Genomic DNA, 19,713 nt, shown 5'->3' with positions numbered 1-19,713 from the left:
GAGCCACGCCCCGCTATCCTGAGCCACGCTCCGCCCACAAGAGCTCGTCTATGGTTTAACCCCTAGAGCCCGGGATGGGAAAGCTGAGTGGTGCCCGCCCCGCAAGGCTTCTACATGGTTCTCTGCCTTGGCAGCACGTTAGAATCGTTAGGGGGACTTTTGACACTACTCATGCCCAGGCCACAACATAACCTGATTACACTAGACCCTCTGGGTGGCCGACCCAGGTACTAGTGGTTTTTAAAGCTTCCCAGGTGATTCCAACCTGCAGCCACGTTTGAGAACCACCCATCTTAGAGCGTCTATCAGCTACCTAAGCCAGTCCCCAAGGAGCAGGGGAAAACTTGGAAACTGAAAAAACACCTACAGATTATGGGATCGAGCCAGCTTTTTCAGAGGACCTGGTGACAAAAACTAGTAATTTGAATGCGATAAATAAGATGTCGGAAATGCACTGTTCAGCCTGACGGGTGTGGAAGGAGCACTGCCTTGGGGAGCACTTACCGCCCTCTTCCTGCTGTTCCTCTGTTCCCTGACTTGATGGGGTTCTCAGGAAGTGATGACTCATTTAAACCATGGTCTGCCCCCAAATTACTTACCCTTTCAAACAGTTGGTGAAAGAATCTCAGGACTTATCTGAATCGTGACTCAATTAAACCAACTGTAAACAATCATTTTGGAGCCCATCAGAGAAACTGTGAATACGGGCTGGGTACCGAACGATAAGCAAAAAAAAACTGTTAACTGTTTTTCTGGTGGGGTAATAACATGGTATTTACTGAAGAAAAATGTCCTTGATTTTTAGAGATGCATATTGAAATGTGGAAGGGTAAAACGGTATGATGTCTGGGATCTGCTATTAAAAGCTTCATTGCAGAATAAAGGAAGTAGTGGGGAGAGAGGAGAGACAAGCAGCAGTGAGTAAACTCTGATGACTGTTCCATTTCAATGATGTTGAGTGAGGGGCAGTGTACTATTTATTTTTTGATTGATTGAGCTATTTCATAATATACTCTTGGAAACAGTATAACACAGCTTGAAAGCTTGGCTTCAGTCTTTTTTGCCTCCTGCCTTACTAGGCCTTATCTCTAGCTGCCAGATGACTGTTTATTCCCACAAAGCCCCGCCCCAAAATAATTTGCTTAAACTCTGGGCAGTTAACAATTTTTTAATTTAAAAAAAAAAGGAGGGGGGGTGGGCACTGGGCAGTGTTTCCAAAGTCAGCTGAAGCTCACTACCCACTTCCTGCCTGAATGTCAATACTTGTGGGAGACAGTGGGAGAGGAAAAAATTCTTGGAGCCTGGGATATGCAGACCCCAGGCCAGGAGCCTTCACTCTTAGAGTCAGATTTCGTAAAGGCGAATTTCAGTTTTACCCCACTTTTAGAGAAAATGAGATGATTTCTCCAAATTTTAAGATGATATGCCCCCAAAAGAAAAAATGAGGAGTGGGGAAGGGGACTCTGGTAGCTGAAATTCATCAGTGTGTGTAAGATGAGCAAATTTGTACTGGATGAAGCCTGCACCTCTGGGCCTCATCTCTGCTCCTTCCCTCCCGAGTCCCTGGCAGGGCCCTCACTGGCTCCAGGCTCCCAGAGCCCAAGATGCGGGTGGTCACAGAAGACTGAAGAGGCCAAGAACCCTGAGCATCTTGCCTCAGAGGCTGTCAGTCCTCAGGCAGCAGACGCCCCATCCGTCATCTGGGTTAAGCCGCCCGCCCTGCATTCCCGCCCCAAGTCCGCCGCTGCCAGCTGCAAGTGCTTCCCGCTTGCCCCAGCACACAACCTCACACACAGCACGCCAAGCACTAGTGGCTTAGGCGCCACGAGACTAGGATCCCACTTTTCCTCTCTTGTACTCCTCCACATAGTATAACTGTACACAGGGCATTCTAACCTTAAAATATAAAGTATAAACTTAAACTCGGAAATCCAGACAGAAAGATACATGGGGGAGAAAGCACTGTGAAGACAGACAGAGACTGGAGTGATGAAAGCCAAGAACTGCCAGTAACCACCAGAACCATAAGAGTAATACCACCAGTAACACCACTCCGAGGCATGTACACGAGGGAAATGAAAATATATATCCACATAAATGATTCATACAGGAATGTTCATAGTAGCGTTATTCCTGAGTGCCAAAAAGTGTTCACAATTCACATTCATCAACTGATGAGTGGATAAATAAAATAGGCACACAATATTTGGCCATAAAAAAGAATAAAGTATTGAAGATGCCACATCATAGATGAACTTCCAAAATGTTATGCTAAGTGAAAGAAGCCAGACACAAGAGACTTCATATGGAAGATTCACGAGACTACATTGTATTAGTCCCCTTATAGGAGGTGCATAGAAAAGGCAGATTTATGGACAGAAAGCAGATCAGTGGCTGCTGGGCTTGGAATGAGGGTTCATCGTAAATAAGAGCTCTTACTGGGGTGTGAATGTGTTCTAAAACTGATTTATGCTGATGGCGGCACCAGACAGTAAAGTTACTTTAAAAAATCACAGAATTGTGTATTTGGAATGGGCAGATCATGTAACATATAAAATAAAGCTATTTTAAACAATTTTAAGCTTGAGGACCTATACAGATCAAGTGTTAGCCACCTTATTTTGTCACTGTAGGATGGACTCATGGCACTTGAGGTTTTCCAATGATAAAGTGCTCCACTTTATTTATCCCAACTTTAGCTGCAGAAAAATGCCAGATCAACTTGGGAGTTGAAACCGTTCACGGGCCGAGACCAAAAAGTATTACTTGGACACTTAGAGGCTAGGAAGCTACTTCCCTTCCCTGCTTCCCTGGAGCCTCTTAGAAATTAACAAGGAATCAGTTAAGTCATGACATCTTTTCTTCTTCATTCTAACATCACCTCAGAGGGAGACTTCAGCCTGATGAGTGTGACTCCTCGCTTGGCAGATCCAGTCTCGCTGCTGGAACTCCTCAGACACGAGGGACAGCTCACAGCATCTCTAGGGTTGTGATTTCTTGCCCAGGAGCAGATCCAAGGAGGCGGCATGGTGTAGTGGGTGGCTGAGCGGGACCACCGACAGCACTCTCTGGAAATGCCCTTTCACATGGCCTTGTAAGGTAGGCAGACCCTTTTCCTGACTCCCCACCGTGCTCTATCAGGGACTCCTCTTCTGGGAGGTTCAGAAGGCTTAAGTCGGGTCCACCTATTTGAGTTGAGCCCACCTATTCTCTTCTTGAACTGAGTAACTGAAGGCGATGTGTCTGCCAGGCTCTCCTGCTAGGACTTCATCCGACTCCAGCGTGGTGAGATGAAGCGGCCCTTGGCAGAAACCAAGCAGGGCAACAGGTCCCGTCTTTGCCCGGTCCCCGCTGGGTCAGGACTTCAGGCCCATCTTGGCCATCATCTCTTCGTAGACTGTCCACGCCATGGCTGCCATCAGGGTTCTGCGGAGGGCCCGGGGGACGCTGCCTTGGAAGAAGCCACGCAGCCCATAGTCCTAGGAGGGAAAATGGAAGCCCAAACGCTGGAATTAAAGCAGCAATACAGTTACACACCTGCCATCAGAGTGAGGATGTCCCTCTGCGTTACTCCATTCTTAAGTCTTACGTTATAGACTTTTACAAACACCATTAAAACTATGAATACTGGGTCCAAAGGGATGAACTGAAAAAAAAAAAATTTGTTTGCTTTGTTGCTAAGCTTTGTATGTTTTAGGCGTGCTCTATCCAGGGGACTTTATTTCTCAGATGAAAATCTGCTGGAGGCTTACTCTATATCGTGTGCAACTTGTACAGTCCACAGAAGCCAGAAGGCCCGAGCAGCAGCTGAAATGCAGACCAAAGTGTCTCTGCCAAGCCCTGGGCCCCAACTCCAGGCTGAAGGAAAAGGTACCTTCTTGGCAATCCGTCTGCCTGGAGGGAGAACGCTTTTTATTTTTTAAACTCACTAGATGTTCTTGGTGGCCCTAAATAAGAATTAAAGACGAAACACCTCATCATCTGGATTGTTCTTCCCTACTGTTATCAGTCCTTCCATTTTCACATGGAAGATATATGGAGACTCTCTTTTCAAACTTCATGGCTTCAGGTATCACGAATAAGAAAGCAAGCAACCTACACAGTGTGAGAAATATGATCAGATTCACAAACACTGCTTCCATCTAGGGTAAGTGTTGGCAGATGCTAACATGTTTCCTCTGCTACGAGGAAAAACGAAGCAGCACAGAAAAATCTAAAGATCTAGGTGACAGATTTACCTTGAAAGAGAATATCTGATAATCAAACATGTTCCCAAAGGGCCAACTCAGTGGCTTTTAAATAGCATTTTAGTGTACCTGACATCTACTTTACCTTTTATCTTCAATACATCTGCACATTTGTATTAGCACAAACTCCTAGAAACAAAACAATTTGCCTGTGGGTTTTCTGACTACATTTCCTCCTAGGTCCTTGATTCAGAGAAGGAAATGGCAACCCACTCCAGTATTCTTGCCTGGAGAATCCCGTGGACAGAGGAGCCTGGTGGGCTTCTGTCCATGGGGTCGCACAGAGTCGGACACGACTGAAGCGACTTAGTAGCAGCAGGTCCTTGATCAGGTTAATGAGTCCTCCCAGAACTCCTGACTCAGGAGGTCTGGGGTAGAGCCCAACAATATGCATGTTTAACAAATATCACAGGTTGTCCTAATGTTGGCCCCCCTCCCTAAACAAACAAAACCCAGAAAACAAAAAGACCCCCACAACCGTAGTTTTTTAGCAGTGATTCTCAACCTTGGCAACACACTGGAATCGCTAAGGAACTTAAAATACTGATGCCAGGGTTTCATGTCTCCCAGAGAGCTCAAGTTATGCTCTGGGAATGGGGATTTTGAAAAGCTCCCCAGGTGATCTACCAGCAAAGGACAGCTACTGCCTTAGAAAGAGAGAGAGCTTTAACCACAATACAAACCAATACGTATTCTAAAGCCTTACTTTTTTGTTGTTGTTGTGCCACAAGGCATGGGAGATCTTAGTTCACTGACCAGGGATCAAACCCATGTCCCCTGCAGTAAAAGTGTGTAGTCCTAACCACTGGACCACTAGGGAATTCCCTAAAGCCTTACTTTGAAAATGAGCGTGACTGACTGGCCAATCCACCGAAATTTCACTGGGGAGAGCTGCATGTGAGTTTTGATCACATCTGCAGGTTGAGTTACCAGCGAGGCCAGAATCCCAGCAAATATCCCACAGCTGAAATTCACAACGGGAACAAGGACTGCATCCAACTGGTCTGAAAGAAGACAAAGGCAGCCTTTGGTTATAAATAAATCTCATGTCTACCAAATAAATATCAGTGCCAAGTTGCCACTAATTCTTCCTGAAAGCCAGAAGGGTCTGGGTATTCAAACAAAGCTAGGAATTCCAAATCTAAACTAATCAATGTAAACAGAAAAATGGAACTAAAAGTTTACCTTTTTACAATCATCAGCATAATAATTAATTCAGGCAAAAGTCATTAACTGATGCTAAAATATATGGATGAAATAACAGGACGTTTTACATAGATTCAAAGTATCACCCCACAGAGATACTTAGAAATGACAAAAGAACAAATAACTGAGTTTTCACTGGAGACATTCTTTTTATCCAAGCAATAAAGAGTTAGTATCACCCACAGCGGGTCAAAAGGTGACATGAGCTTCCTGACATCACACAATGAAGACACAACTGTTACATGCCTCTTTTGCTGAAAAGGTAGAGCATAAATGAACCTAGCTGCAAAGATCATCAGATAAACCCAAGCTGAGGTTATATAACTGGCTTATACACCTGAAAATAAAAAAATAAAAATGGCCACAAAACACATTATGGGAAAAATTGGAGAAATTAAGACTATAGATTGGACTATAGATGCAAGAAGTGTATCTATGTAAAATTTCCTAAATATAAGATGCTTATTAAGAATGCTCTTATTCTCAGGAAATACACACTGATGTATTTAAGAGTAAAGAGTTGCATCATGCCTACAACTTACTCCTAAATGGTTTGGAGAAAATAATTATACATATAGAAAGAGAGTAATACAGGGCTATGGAGTTATATGTACTATTCTTGCGGCTTTTTTGTTAAGCGTAGAATGATTTCTAAATACCAAATTAAAAAAAAATTCTTTAGGATGAATGAAGAAGTTAAAAACATATATCCAAGCTCCCTTATTGCCTTAACCTTCTACTGCAAAGTAAGGCTGTGACCTGCAATGTCACAATTCCTGGTACTTGGGGCGAAGCGGCAAATCTCCTAAAGCACCCCAACTGACAACACGGTCATGAGGGTGGCATTCTGGCTTTCCCAATTAAATGACCTCGGCTGCAATTCCTTGCTCAGATTATCCACAGACACCTGACCAAACGCTGGTTCACTCTACAGGATGTGTGTGTGTGTGTGACTATCAGTGTGTGACTCTGCCTGGGTGAACATTTACTGATTGTTGATTTTGCCCAAGTCTTGCAACACGAGCTTACTAGTAGGGTGGGCCTGCTAGAATGTGGGAGGTTTGGCAGCCTTCTCTCCATCCAAACAGAGGGCTCTTGTCGTTAACGGAGAGCATAGCAGGTAAATGAAAATAAAATTTTTCTTCTAGGTCTGAACCCACTAGGTTTCCCAAATTTGTCTGTTAAGAATCATAAGTGCTTCTTGAAAAATACAGTTTCCCAGTTCTTACCCCAAAGCTTCTGATTTAAGACTCCTTGGGTAGGACCCAGAAATCTGAAGATCAGGCAAATGTGGGAAGTATTATTGCATGGCCTACGCAAAACGTGGTTTATTCCACCCCCACCCCCGACTCAGGAATTACATACTATCAGTACTCTTCCTTAAGAAGCTATAAACTCAAAAGGGCAGGGACTGTAACTGCATCCCAGCATGGGACCCCACGCCTGACACAGTGCAGATATGGCTCAGTTTTTAAAACTAGGCTAAGAATCCAGAGCTGCTAAGAACAACAAATAGTCTCCTATCTCAGAGAAAGCGCTGAGGATGTGATCCCTTGAGGGATCTCTCTTCCCACCACACCTTCCCTTACCCGTACCGTGAAGCACAACGTTTTTGGTCTGGCTGTAAAACATGAGGTAGATTCCGGAAAAGGGGGCATCGCGCAGCAGTGTTGCTGTCAGGCCACTGAAGAGGCCCCGGAACCCTTCGCTGTGACAGATGCTCCTCAAGGCGGCGTAGATGCTCTGGTAGCCATACCGCCCACTCTGCGAAGGAAGCACAGAACCCGTGGCTGCCTCGGGGGCCCTGGGGCTGCACACTGAACCGAGCTATCCTCAGGCTGCATGGCCGGGGCCCTGGTTCCCACATGCTTGGCCTGACTACACAGATGGGTTCTCCTAGCACACTGACCTCTGTGTCAGGTCATAATTACACAGGAGGTGGCATCAGTGGGCACTTGACTCAAGAAGTCTAGTGCGTCTGTCTGCCCTCTCCCAGGCCGTGAGGCTGTCCAACTCACCTCGTACCGTGTCTTGATCACAGTGATGGGTGACATGCAGACCCCTGCAACCGAGCGGGAGCCCGCCCCCAGTATGACTGACTCCAGGGCGGTGGGGGGATGGCCTCGCAGGAAGTACTGCTTCAGAGAGTAGAGGGTGCCAAAGTAGATGCCAACGCCAGGGACACACCTCACGATGGACTGCAGGAAAAGTCGGAGAGGGAACAGCGATCAAAGACCACCACGGGTGGATTTCCCCAAAGGAGACCCAGGATTGGCACGCGAGGAGTTGATTTAAGGTGTGGAGGGAACATCAATGGGAGAGTGGGGACATGAGATAGGAGAGGTGGCCGATAAAGGGCGTATCGTCTCATCAGTGTTCACCATGGGCAATGGAGTCCCTCTGGGGAACTCTGGGAATCGGTGTGGACACGCCTCGGTTACCCTGCCACCTGAGGAGGGATGGGGGTTCTAAACATCAGGTCTCATCTTTCACTGGTTAAGAGCTGCTTTGAGGTTGGGGTGAGAGTGAATTCCCTGGCTTTTCCAGCAAAATGACTTCTGAAGGCCAGAAAAAGTCTTCCAGGTAGGGAAATGCAGGTAGGAGGCATGGGAGGAAGGGGCGGGGAGTGGGGGGGAGGATCTGCTGACAGGTGGGGCACCGGATGCCTCTGCTCTAGGACTTGATGCTGCTAAGAAGCCGTGCCCAGGGCACACACGGGCGACGTCCCCCAGGGCCCTCAAGCGGAAGCCAGAGAGAGTGACGGGCAGGGGGACAACAGAGGCCTGCTCAGTCTCCAACCCGCATGCACTCTTAAAAGCAAGGATGTGTGAGGTGGATAAGAAATGGCTGGTGAGTAAAGAAAGGGGTGCAAGACCCAAAAGGCAGCTTACAGGAGACATCCCTTTCCAGAGGCCCAGCAGACTCTCCGTGCGAACCACAGTCAGGAGCAGAGCCAACATGCCAACACGTCTGGACCTGAAGGCAGACCAGATAGAGAGAAGGAAGGAAAAATCACTGAGACTACGTCCTTGTGAAAGGACTCCCCGCTCAAAGACTTCTCTGTGTGGCCTCTTTTCTACAACACTTCACGATCTCTGCTAGGCATCGGGGAGTCACTCTGAGTTCCTATGCACTCACAGTGTGGCAGGTCAGTGATTCTTGGTTCATTCAGGCTGCAAGCAATGGGATAACTCCTCATTTTCCATACATTTCACACACTTCCCACAGTGCTGAGTCCAATAAGGGGGCTCACAAGAAGCACTCAATACTTCCCTTATTTCCAGAAAACCACCCCTTGCTTGCGCCAGGCAGCACAGTCATGACATTACAGACCAGCACAGTAGAATGCGAACGTCACCAAGGCAGATGCCAGGAAGCAACTGAGCAAAGGACCCCGTTTAATTAAGAGAGACGTCAAACACAAAAGAGTATACACAAAACACAGAGCTGAGAGCTGGGCCTGGTCTGTGTTTCTCTTCGATCACCCCACAGAATGGAAGGTGACTGAACACAGAAAGGGTGCTCCCGCTGAAGCCAGCTCCTCAGTGAAATGGGGGTGGGCGGGTGGGCAGCAGGCCTTACCCATGGGCCGAGGGTTGGAGGGTCTGCAGGCGGGTTTTGAGGAGATCCAGGGGTTGGAAGAGGACGGTAGAGCAGGTCCCACTGATGGAGCCGCACAAGAAAGCTTTGATCACTGGCTGCAACTGCAGGGCAAGAGAACACGGTGTCATCAGCTTTGTCCCACCACTCACCACACCTGGGCCAGCCAGTTCTTCCTAAGGGTTGCTTAGAAACTCACCTGGGGGTGCCCTGTATTAGTAACAGCTTCTGACTTTAGAGAAGGGCAAAATGTAGTCAGGGATGAACAGCGTTAGAATGTTGTCGAGAACACTGCACACTCCGAGAAGCAGCTCTCTTGTCTTACTGATAACAACCTTAGTAACCACTGATAATTAAACCTTACGGGTAGGGCTTCCCTGGCGGCTCCGTGGGAAAGACTCCGCCTGCCAGTGCAGGACACGCGCATTCAATCCCTGGCCCGGGAAGACCCACTTCCCTAGAAGCAAGGAAGTACGCAGCCCGTGTGCTGCAAGTACTGAAGTGCAAGCGCCCTAGAGGGAACCCGTGGCAATGAGACGCCTCTCACGCAACTGGAGACAGACTCCGCTTGCTGCAACCACAGAAAAGTCCCAAGCGCAGCGACAGAGACCAGCACTACCAAAATTTAATAAATACAGTATAAAAAAAATTGCGGATAACTTCTCTCCTACTGAGCAACATGGCTATTTCCACCTGTGAATTATGCCACTGACCACACCTCCCTAATTGTCCTGAACATAAATTATTGGCCAACTTCCTCTTGTGACAAAAGCAAAATCAACTGAGCAGTATGTTTTAACCCTGGACTGCTGGTTTCAGGTTCCCCGGGTTGTGGAACCGGTAGATTATTTACAGGAGTAAGACAAAGGAAGTGAAACCGTAAGTGAGCCGATGCACTGAGAAATGTAAGTGCCACTTCCTGCAAAAGTTTCTTTAATCTAAAACTTTCCCCTCTGTTGTACACCCATTCATCTCACTGGGACCGAAGCAGACCACAGGTGCACCACAGGTCGCAGCCACTCCTGGGTTTGCTGGCGGTCCTATATACTGGGACACAGTTCAGTTCAGTCGCTCAGTCGTGTCCAATTCTTTGCGGATCCATGGACTGCAGCACGCCAGGCTTCCCTGTCTATCACCAACTCTCAAAGCGTGCTCAAACTCATTTCCATTGAGTCAGTGATACCATCAAACCATCTCATCCTCTGCCATCGTCCCCTTCTCCTCCTGCCCTCAATCTTTCCCAGCATCAGGGTCTTTTCAAATGAGTCAGTTCTTTGCATCAGGTGGTCAAAGTATTGGAGCTTCACTTTCACCATCAGTCCTTCCAAGGAATATTCAGGACTGATTTCCTTTAGGATGGACTGGTTGTATCTCCTCACAGTCCAAGGGACTCTCAAGAGTCTTCTCCAACACCACAGTTCAAAACCATCAATTATTTGGTGCTCAGCTTTCTTTATAGTCCAACTCTCACATCCATACATGACCACTGGAAAAACTACAGCTTTGACTAGACAAACCTTTGCTGGCAAAGTAATGTCTCTGTTTTTTAATATGCTGTCTAGGTTGGTCACAGCTTTTCTTCCAAGGAGCAAGTGTCACTGTTTCCATTGTTTCCCCATCTATTTGCCATGAAGTGATGGGACTGGATGCCATGATCTTCACTTTTCTGAATGCTCTCCTCTTTCACTTTCATCAAGAGGCTCTTTAGTTTTTCTTCACTTTCTGCCATAAGGGTGGTGTCTTCTGCATATCTGAGGTTATTGATATTTCTCCCGGCAATCTTGATTCCAGCTTGTGCTTCATCCAGCCCGGCATTTCACATGGTGTGCTCTGCATATGTTGGGGGAAGCACACTGACTGAAACCGCCCACCCTGGCCAGGCACCATAGCAACCATCTGCATGAGTTGTTTTATGACAGGAGATCCTGGTAAGGAAAACGGAACTAATAAGGCACCACCAACCGGAAGAGTTCGGGAAAGGTCAAAAGGAGACCCCACGTGTCCATCCACTTCCCAGAATCACTCTTGCTAGCATCCATCTTGGCTGAGCGATGCGTGCGCCACCAGGAAAGACTCTGAATTAGAATGATTGGTCAAAGACCACCCGGAAACTAATTCCCATCACCATAAAACCCAAGACTTCGAGCCACGCGGCAGAGCAGTTCTCCTGGGTTCCCTTACCCTACTGTTCTCCACTCGGGTGCCCTTTCCCAATAAAATGTCTTGCTTTGTCAGCACATGTGTCTCCTCGGACAATTCATTTCCGAGTGTTAGACAAGGGCCCAGTTTCAGGTCCTGGAAGGGATCCGCCTTCCTGCAACAAATGGCAACTCTGGTGGGGACTCTTCTTCACTGAGACTGACATCCTGACCACTCAGGGTACTCAGGGGCCAGCTTGCCTGCCAATGGACCAGACCCAGAGGCCGCAACTGGGACCCTTTTGTCCCTGGTCTCCTCCTGACGCAGACAACTGGCCAGAGTGCCCTGGCCCGTAAGGAACAAGAGACTTTATTTACCTCTCTCCCCTTCCCTCCCCCTCCCCTCTCCTTAACCCTTCGTATCCTTCCCTGTTTTTCTAGTCCCCCGTCCTGGACGCAGGAATCTGGTTGAAGGGCCCTCAGTCTGAGCTGACGATTGGAGACTGATCACCTCCTCTTGGCAGAGAACTCGAATTATTTCTGGTAGGGCTGAGTTCCAGTCCTCCCTTCTCTGGAGGTCCCGGGTAAACTCCCATAACGCCTGGGTATCTGCAGGTGGCAGGAGACGTCTGTAAGGCCACCCCTTTTGCCTCCCTCTCCCGCCTCCTCCCCCTTCTTCTTTCAACCTGGCTCCTTTCCCTCCCTTTGAAATCTTTGAAGACCTGAGATATTTTCCTTTACTCTGTTAGTACTTGGATCTGCAGCTCTGTGTCTCTCTCTATAGGAGGCTTTCTGAGAGACTGTGTTCGTATATTCAAGGGAGTGTCTGAGGAGGACTGACCGGTTTATACATGTGTGCTTTAACTCTGCTCTGTATTGTGATTTTTGATGGCCATTTTGCTTTGTCTGGCCACCATTTGGTTTAGACCTGCCGCCATTGTGTTAGAACTTGATTTTCTTTCCCTGTGCCTTGAGACCAGGGCTCTCAGGAACACTTATCTAGACCATCTCTAACTCCTGAGACTGAGGGGAAAGGGGGAAAAAAGCCTTTAAAATTTTTATTTCAACTGTTTTTTTATAAACTAGTAAATTTTATATTGTAATACCTAATTCATGACTAAACTTCGAAAATGAAGCTAGATCTTGCACTGTCTGTCTAAAAATGCCTTGGTATGTCTTTGTCTCTGGGTAATATTTTTGAGGTTACTTTGTAAATGAGCTCTATTTAATTATATTCAACACATATAAGTTGAATAAGCAGGGTGACAATATACAGCCTTGACATACTCCTTTCCCAATTTGGAACCAGTCTGTCGTTCCATGTCCGATTGTAACTGTTGTTTTTTGACCTCCATACAGACTTCTCAGGAGGCAGATAAGGTGGTCTAATGGTAGTCCCATCTCTTTAAGAATTTTCCACAGTTTGTTGTGATCCACACAGTCAAAGGCTTTGGCATAGTCAATAAAGCAGATGTTTTTCTGGAACTCCCTTGCTTTTTTGATGAATCAACGGATGTTGGCAATTTGATCTCTGGTTCCTCTGCCTTTTCTAAATCCAGCTTCAACATCTGGAATTTCACAGTTCTGGGAGAGTCACGCACACTGGCTAACCTACAGGCAGCATTCAGAAGGGCAGGACTGCTTGACAGACTAACTGTACTTTCCCAAGCGCCCTCCAGGGCCTCACAGCATGCCCTGGAGTCCAGACACACTCAAGTGGTTGTGCAAACACACTTTTAAAAATTCAAGCAGGAGAGAAAAGTCTTCTTTTCTGTAGGAGACACTGGGCAAACTCCATCCAAAGATCTTCTCTCTCCTCACTAAATGGCAACTGCACCATTATTTTGTAACACATGGCATACTGTCATCCTAAAATGCTATTAAGATGAAGTTGCTTGTTACCTACAGTACATAACTACCTACCTAGAACCAAAATGTTTGTAATCTGTGGTATTTGTTTCACAGAGAAAAGAGGTAATTCCATGTTCCACCAAACCAGCAATTATCAACTAATAACTGGAATTCCTTAAAGGTCTAAGTAAGTTCAGATAATAAATACTGGCGCTTACAGCCACATTCAAATAGCTTTCCAAGCAGAGGTCAAACGCATGTAAGAATTAAAGATTTTAAAGTTAAAAAAAAAAAAAAAACAAAAAAAAACCAAGCAGAGGTCAGACCGTAAGCACGGCCAAGTCACGTGGGCGCTCCATCAGCTGCGTGCTAACCGGCACTCCCACGAGCTTTGTTTCTCAGGCTCATCCGAGACTTTGGGCTCGCAGCGAGGGCCTCCTGCCTGCACACTCTGCCTCTTACTCCCGCTGACTCCTTTGCCTGGAACAAGCTTGAAAGCCCCCATCTTTCCAGCCTGAGGCCACATCACCTCCACTCCCTCTTTACCAGTCACCCCTCACGTTCCCCCAGTTTGCCATCCGGCTAAAGCCCCTCCGCTGAAGCTGCCTCACCGAGGACCCGAGCAGCCCGGGACCCCTTTCCCGTGCCCTTCTCTTACCTGGCCTCCCTGGTGCATTTGGAACGCCTGCTGATGGCCGCTCCCCTCTGGCTTCTCTCTCCCACTCTGAGCCTCCTTTCCCCAGCACACAGATGTTGCTGTTCCTCTTATCTCCCCGTAGCTGCCCCTCGCAGGGCACCCTTATCCCCAGACCACACCTCGCTTCACACGCTCATGCCAGCAACGCCCACATCTCCAGCCCAGTTCAGCCCACACTCCCCGCATCTCCCCTCAGATGGCCTGCAGACATCTCAAGCTCAACATCCCCAAATGGAAACTCGGTCCCCAGTTCTTTAGATGCCTGCCTCTCCTTCAGTCCACACTGAGATGTTCCAGCAGGACATTCAGGAGACGAGGAAGATGCCTTGGTCTACCTACCATTTCACGACCAACTCCTGCCGCTGACCCCTCTCCTCCCACAGCCTGCCCCCCACTGATCCAAGTAACCTCCCTGTGAGTCTCCAGCCTCAGCAGTGCCAAGCCCATGGAGCAGCCTGGGGTGAGGCATCCATATGAACTGCCTCGAAATCTCACAGCGCTCTTATGAGCTAGGTGTTCAAACCCACGGTGGTCCTCCTCAGGACTGATCGCAAAGCCTGGTCCACATCAGGGGCTCGGTAGTCAAGAATGAAGGAATCACATCATCTAACAGGAAATCTGAATTTGGTAATAAGGAGTTTGTGATCTGAGCCACAGTCAGCTCCTGGTCTTGTTTTTGTTGACTGTATAGAGCTTCTCCATCTTTGGCTGCAAAGAATATAATCAATCTGACTTCAGTGTTGACCATCTGGTGATGTCCATGTGTAGAGTCTTCTCTTGTGTTGTTGGAAGAGGGTGTTTGCTATGACCAGTGCATTTTCTTGGCAAAACTCTATTAGTCTTTGCCCTGATTCATTCCACATTCCAAGGCCAAATTTGCCTGTTACTCCAGGTGTTTCTTGACTTCCTACTTTTGCATTCCAGTCCCCTATAATGAAAAGGACATCTTTTTTGGGTGTTAGTTCCAAAGGGTCTTGTAGGTCTTCATAAAGCCGTTCAACTTCAGCTTCTTCAGCATTACTCGTTGGGGCATAGACTTGGATAACTGTGATATTGAATGGTTTGCCTTGGAGACGAACATTCTGTTGTTTTTGAGATTGCATCCAAGTACTGCATTTCGGACTGTTTTGTTGACCATGATGGCTACTCCATTTCTTCTGAGGGATTCCTGCCCGCAGTAGTAGATATAATGGTCATCTGAGTTAAATTCACCCAATCCAGTCCATTTTAGTTCACTGATTCCTAGAATGTCGACATTCACTCTTGCCGTCTCTTGTTTGACCACTTCCAATTTGCCTTGATTCATGGACCTGACATTCCAGGTACCTATGCAAAACTTGGCAGTGGCCACCGGACTGGAAACTGTCAGTTTTCATTCCAATCCCAAAGAAAGGCAATGCCAAAGAATGCTCAAACTACCGCACAACTGCACTCATCTCACATGCTAGTAAAGTAATGCTCAAAATTCTCCAAGCCAGGCTTCAGCAATACGTGAACCATGAACTTCCTGATGTTCAAGCTAGTTTTAGAAAAGGCAGAGGAACCAGAAATCAAATTGCCAACATCCACTGGATCATGGAAAAAGCAAGAGAGTTCCAGAAAAACATCTATTTCTGCTTGATTGACTATGCCAAAGCCTTTGACTGTGTGGATCACAATCAACTGTGGAAAATTCTTCAACAGATGGGAATACCAGACCACCTGACCTGCCTCTTGAGAAACCTGTATGCAGGTCAGGAAGCAACAGTTAGAACTGGACATGGAACAACAGACCGGTCCCAAATAGGAAAAGGAGTACGTCAAGGCTGTATATTGTCACCCTGCTTATTTAACTTCTATGCAGAGTACATCATTAGAAACGCTGGACTCGAAGAAGCACAAGCTGGAATCAAGATGGCGGGGAGAAATATCAATAACCTCAGATATGCAGATGACACCACTCTTATGGCAGAAAGTGAAGAGGAACTAAAAAGCCTCTTGATAAAGTGAAAGAAGAGAGTGAAAAAGATGGCTTAAAGCTCAACATTCAGAAAACAAAGATCATGGCATCTGGTCCCATCACTTCATGGGAAATAGATGGGGAAACAGTAGAAACAGTGTCAGACTTTATTTTTCTGGGCTCCAAAATCACTGCAGATGGTGACTGCAGCCATGAAATTAAAAGACGCTTACTCCTTGGAAGAAAAGTTATGACCAAGCTAGATAGTATATTCAAAAGCAGAGACATTACTTTGCCAACAAAGGTCCATCTAGTCAAGGCTATGGTTTTTCCTGTGGTCATGTATGGATGTGAGAGTTGGACTGTGAAGAAGGCTGAGCACCAAATAATTGATGCTTTTGAACTGTGGTGTTGGAGAGACTCTTGAGAGTTCCTTGGACTGCAAGGAGATCCAACCACTCCATTCTGAAGGAGATCAGCCCTGGGATTTCTTTGGAAGGAATGATGCTAAAGCTGAAACTCCAGTACTTTGGCCACCTCATGAGAAGAGTTGACTCATTGGAAAAGACTCTGATGCCGGGAGGGATTGGGGGCAGGAGGAGAAGGGGACGACCCAGGATGAGATGGCTGGATGGCATCACTGACTCGATGGATGTGGGTCTGAGTGAACTCTGGGAGCTGGTGATGGACAGGGAGGCCTGGTGTGCTGCGGTTCATGGGGTCGCAAAGAGTCGGACACGACTGAGCAACTGAGCTGAACAGGAAATCTGCCGTGGCTCTCCCTTAACAACAATCCCACAGGATAAAGCTGAGCGGGCCCGGCAGGCCCCATCCCTGGGCAGCGGGATCACCCCAGGCACCCTCCAGCTCTTTGCTCCAGTAAGGCTGTAGGACGGACCTGCAGTTACCACTTCTAAGCAGTTCTCTTTGGAGCTGCTTCCGCAGTGTTCTCACAGGTGCTGTCTGGAACTACCCCTCCCCTCTGGGCTTCCCAGGTGGCTCAGTGGTAAATAATCTGCCTGCCAATGCAGGAAATACAGGAGACTCCCGTTCGATCCCTGGGTCAGGAAGAACCCCTGGAGGACGAAATGGCAACCCACTCCAGTATTCCTGCCTGGAGAATTCCATGGACACAGGAGCCTGGCAGGCTACAGTCCATGGGGTAACAAAGAGTTGGACACGACTGAGCACACTCACATGTACCCTTCCCCTCTCCCACAACACAGTGTCCTCCATTACAAGAACATATCTCATAGCACAGTGCTTAGACATTTTACTGACTCAATAAATATTTGTTGAATACATCCATACATAGAGCCTATAACCTTTTTAACTAACTTTCCAAGTCTATTAGCATAGCTGCTGCTGCTGCTAATTCGTGTCCGACTCTGTGTGACCCCACAGACAGCAGCCCACCAGACTCCACAGAGCAGATGCTAAATATATACCAGCAGTATTGATTAACCTCGAGTTAAAAAAAAAAAAGGCAACAAAATTGTTTCTAAAAAGTTCCACAAGCAAATCCTACTTCCCTTGACAAAACTAAATCCTAAAAAATTAAATCAGATCTCCAGGCCAGAGCTGGAGGACCCAGAAAGAAATCGGTAAGCACGTGATTAAAGATGTAAACTAAAAGCTGCCCCCGACTCCGCCTTTGTTAAAGATTAAAAACAAAAACAAAACACTAAAAAAAAAAAAAAAAAAGTGCCCACAACCCCGCCTAGCGCCTGCCGCAGGTGAATCATGACCTTCAACTGCGGAGAAAGAGGCTTGCCACTGGTCCTCGCGAACTAAAGGAAGCCGCATTCCCGGCTCCACCCACCTCTAGTAGCGACTTTGCCAAACAGTCCTCCTCCGCCCGCCTTCCAGCCCCGCCTCCACCAATGGCAGGCCCGCGGACGACCACGGCAGCCAATCCAGACGCTGGGGGCGTGGCCTCATGGCGCCGGCAAACCACATCAGTTTCCCAGCAACTCCCTCTGGCCCAGACCGCCGGCCCTGTGTAGTCCTAATCTACCTTGCTTGAGCAAGGATCGCATTTCAGGCTTAGCTTCATTGCCGGGCTTTGCAACGGTCCAAATTATCTACCCAGGTGCCCTCTCATCTTTCAATCTAGGAAAACAACTCGAAGCAACTTCCCATAGCGCTCGCACGTCGTTACCTGCCGCAGAAGGACACTCCCCATACGGCCCCCAAGGCCGCAGCAATCCCGCCTACCTCTATCCATATACTAACACAGAAATGAGACCTTTGCTTGCCTGTCCAAGAGTTGCGCTGCCACTCCCCTCCTTCCTCCCTACCCTCCTTTTAATCCCTTAGTCAAACTCCCACCTCTGCCAGGTCCCCAACCCGTTATGAGCGCACCCCGGGTGCAAAAAACGTCCCCCAAGGGCCGCTGACCCTCGGCAACCTTCCAATTCCCCTCCCCGAGCCTGCAACGCCGGAATGCCTGCCATCCCTTCCCTGCAGTTTACCATAAGCGTTTCCACCCGGTCTCCGACATCCTGGTGTTGCAGCAGCGCCGGGCGTGACTTTTGAATCATTGGAGGGGAGGCCTGTGAATGCACTGGGCCCCGGGTGCCGTTGGTAGGAGCGCAGGCCCGGCACTAGCGATCCTGGAGGAAGACGACGCGACGTCGGTGGCCGGGAGACGCTTGCTACGGCAGGGCCTACTCTGCAGTCTACGCCGGTCGGGACCTGCGTGTCCACCGCCAGTGGGTGGCTCCGAGCGCCGCTTTTCACTTGCGCCGTAGACTCTTCGGCTTTGCTCCCCGGCCCATCCTGCCCAGTCAGGGGCTTCAGGACTTGAGGATGGTAGGATGTACCAGGGGTGAAGAAAGCCGGAAGAACTAGCTAGAATGCCGGAATTTAGCTTCCGGGGTTGGATGCGCTTCGCGCGCTGGCGAGGATGTGCTCCTTAGTGCCTCCTGGTGGAGACGTCCGGGACTGCAGGATCGGCGGCTTCCCTGAGCCCGGAGCTTCAAGGGAAGTCTGCAGTGCTGGATGCTTTCGGGTGCCACGTCTGTGCATAGTTACAGTCCAGACTTAACTCTGCCCAGTGCAGTGGCCAGTAGCCACCTGGGGCTACTGAGCACTCGAGAAGTGGCTAGTATGACTGAAGTCCAGACTTTTAAACTTGATTTAATTGTAATTCATTTGTATTAAAAACTGAAGCAGTGTGGAATATTTTTCCGTAACCATGACTTTATTGTTTTGGCATTTCCACATTTTCCTTTAAAAAATGCTGAGAGCTTGATGTCAGAAATGTGCTGTAAGTCATCCACACACCTTATTTTTTGCATGGCAATAAGATAAAATAATTTCATAAACAATTTTTTTCATTTTTACCTGTTGAAATGATTTTTTTGGATGTATTAGGTAAAATAATTATTAAAATTAATTTTACCTCTTTTGCTTTTTTAATATGGCTACTAGAATACTTAAGATTACATTTGTTATCCTGTGATAAACCATAATGGAAAAGAATATATATATGTGTGTGTATAACTGGGTCACTTTGTTGTACAGCAGAAATTAACACAACATTGTAGATCAACTATACTTCAATTAAAATTTTTTTTAATTACACTTGGGGCTTGAACTACTTTTCTATTGGACAGCACTGGTCTAGATAGTTAAGATTATGGTTCCTTCCTCTTATCTGGACCCTATCAATAATCTTCATTTTGGTCTCTCAACTTCCCATTATTCCTATCTGGCTGATTGGTGGAAAACTATTACTGCTAGAATCCTGACACTCTTTTTGGAAAAGGCAGGCATACATCTTCAGGAGTCCTGATTACCTGCAGAATGAAGTCCAGACTTTTCATAGTGGCATCCTTCACTACTTCCCACCATCCATTCTTCACTCAGGAAATATAGGTCAGAAAAGAAACTGATGATTCAGGGAGCAAGATGCTGTTTTTTTTTTTTAAGGCTTAAATTCCTGTACTTCTGAGGCACAAGGAACAGGCAAGAAAGTGTGGGCTTTCTATCATCAGAGGGGATTAGGCAAAGAGTGAATATAAAAAATAC

At 47.4% G+C, this 19,713-nt stretch overlaps 1 protein-coding gene across 2 annotated transcripts; it reads right to left on the bottom strand.

Moving 5' to 3' along the window:
- Positions 1,153-18,557, bottom strand: SLC25A38 (solute carrier family 25 member 38). Of its 2 annotated transcripts, none has more exons than XM_005695564.3 (7): positions 18,153-18,556; positions 9,036-9,157; positions 8,345-8,429; positions 7,472-7,651; positions 7,049-7,217; positions 5,085-5,251; positions 1,153-3,479 (listed from the first exon to the last, which is right to left on the bottom strand). In XM_005695564.3, the coding sequence occupies exons 1-7, from the start codon at positions 18,219-18,221 to the stop codon at positions 3,357-3,359; spliced, it is 915 nt and encodes a 304-aa protein (XP_005695621.2). In that variant the 5' UTR covers positions 18,222-18,556; the 3' UTR covers positions 1,153-3,356. The 2 variants fall into 2 exon arrangements, with proteins under 2 accessions (XP_005695621.2, XP_005695620.2); XM_005695563.3 differs by having other exon boundaries at positions 2,502-3,479; positions 7,043-7,217; positions 18,153-18,557.

Source organism: Capra hircus, chromosome 22 (assembly GCF_001704415.2).
Source record: "Capra hircus breed San Clemente chromosome 22, ASM170441v1, whole genome shotgun sequence".
Lineage (NCBI taxonomy): Eukaryota > Metazoa > Chordata > Mammalia > Artiodactyla > Bovidae > Capra > Capra hircus.
The sequence above is the reverse complement of the archived record's forward strand: the minus strand, read 5'-3'. Positions and strand labels throughout refer to the sequence as shown.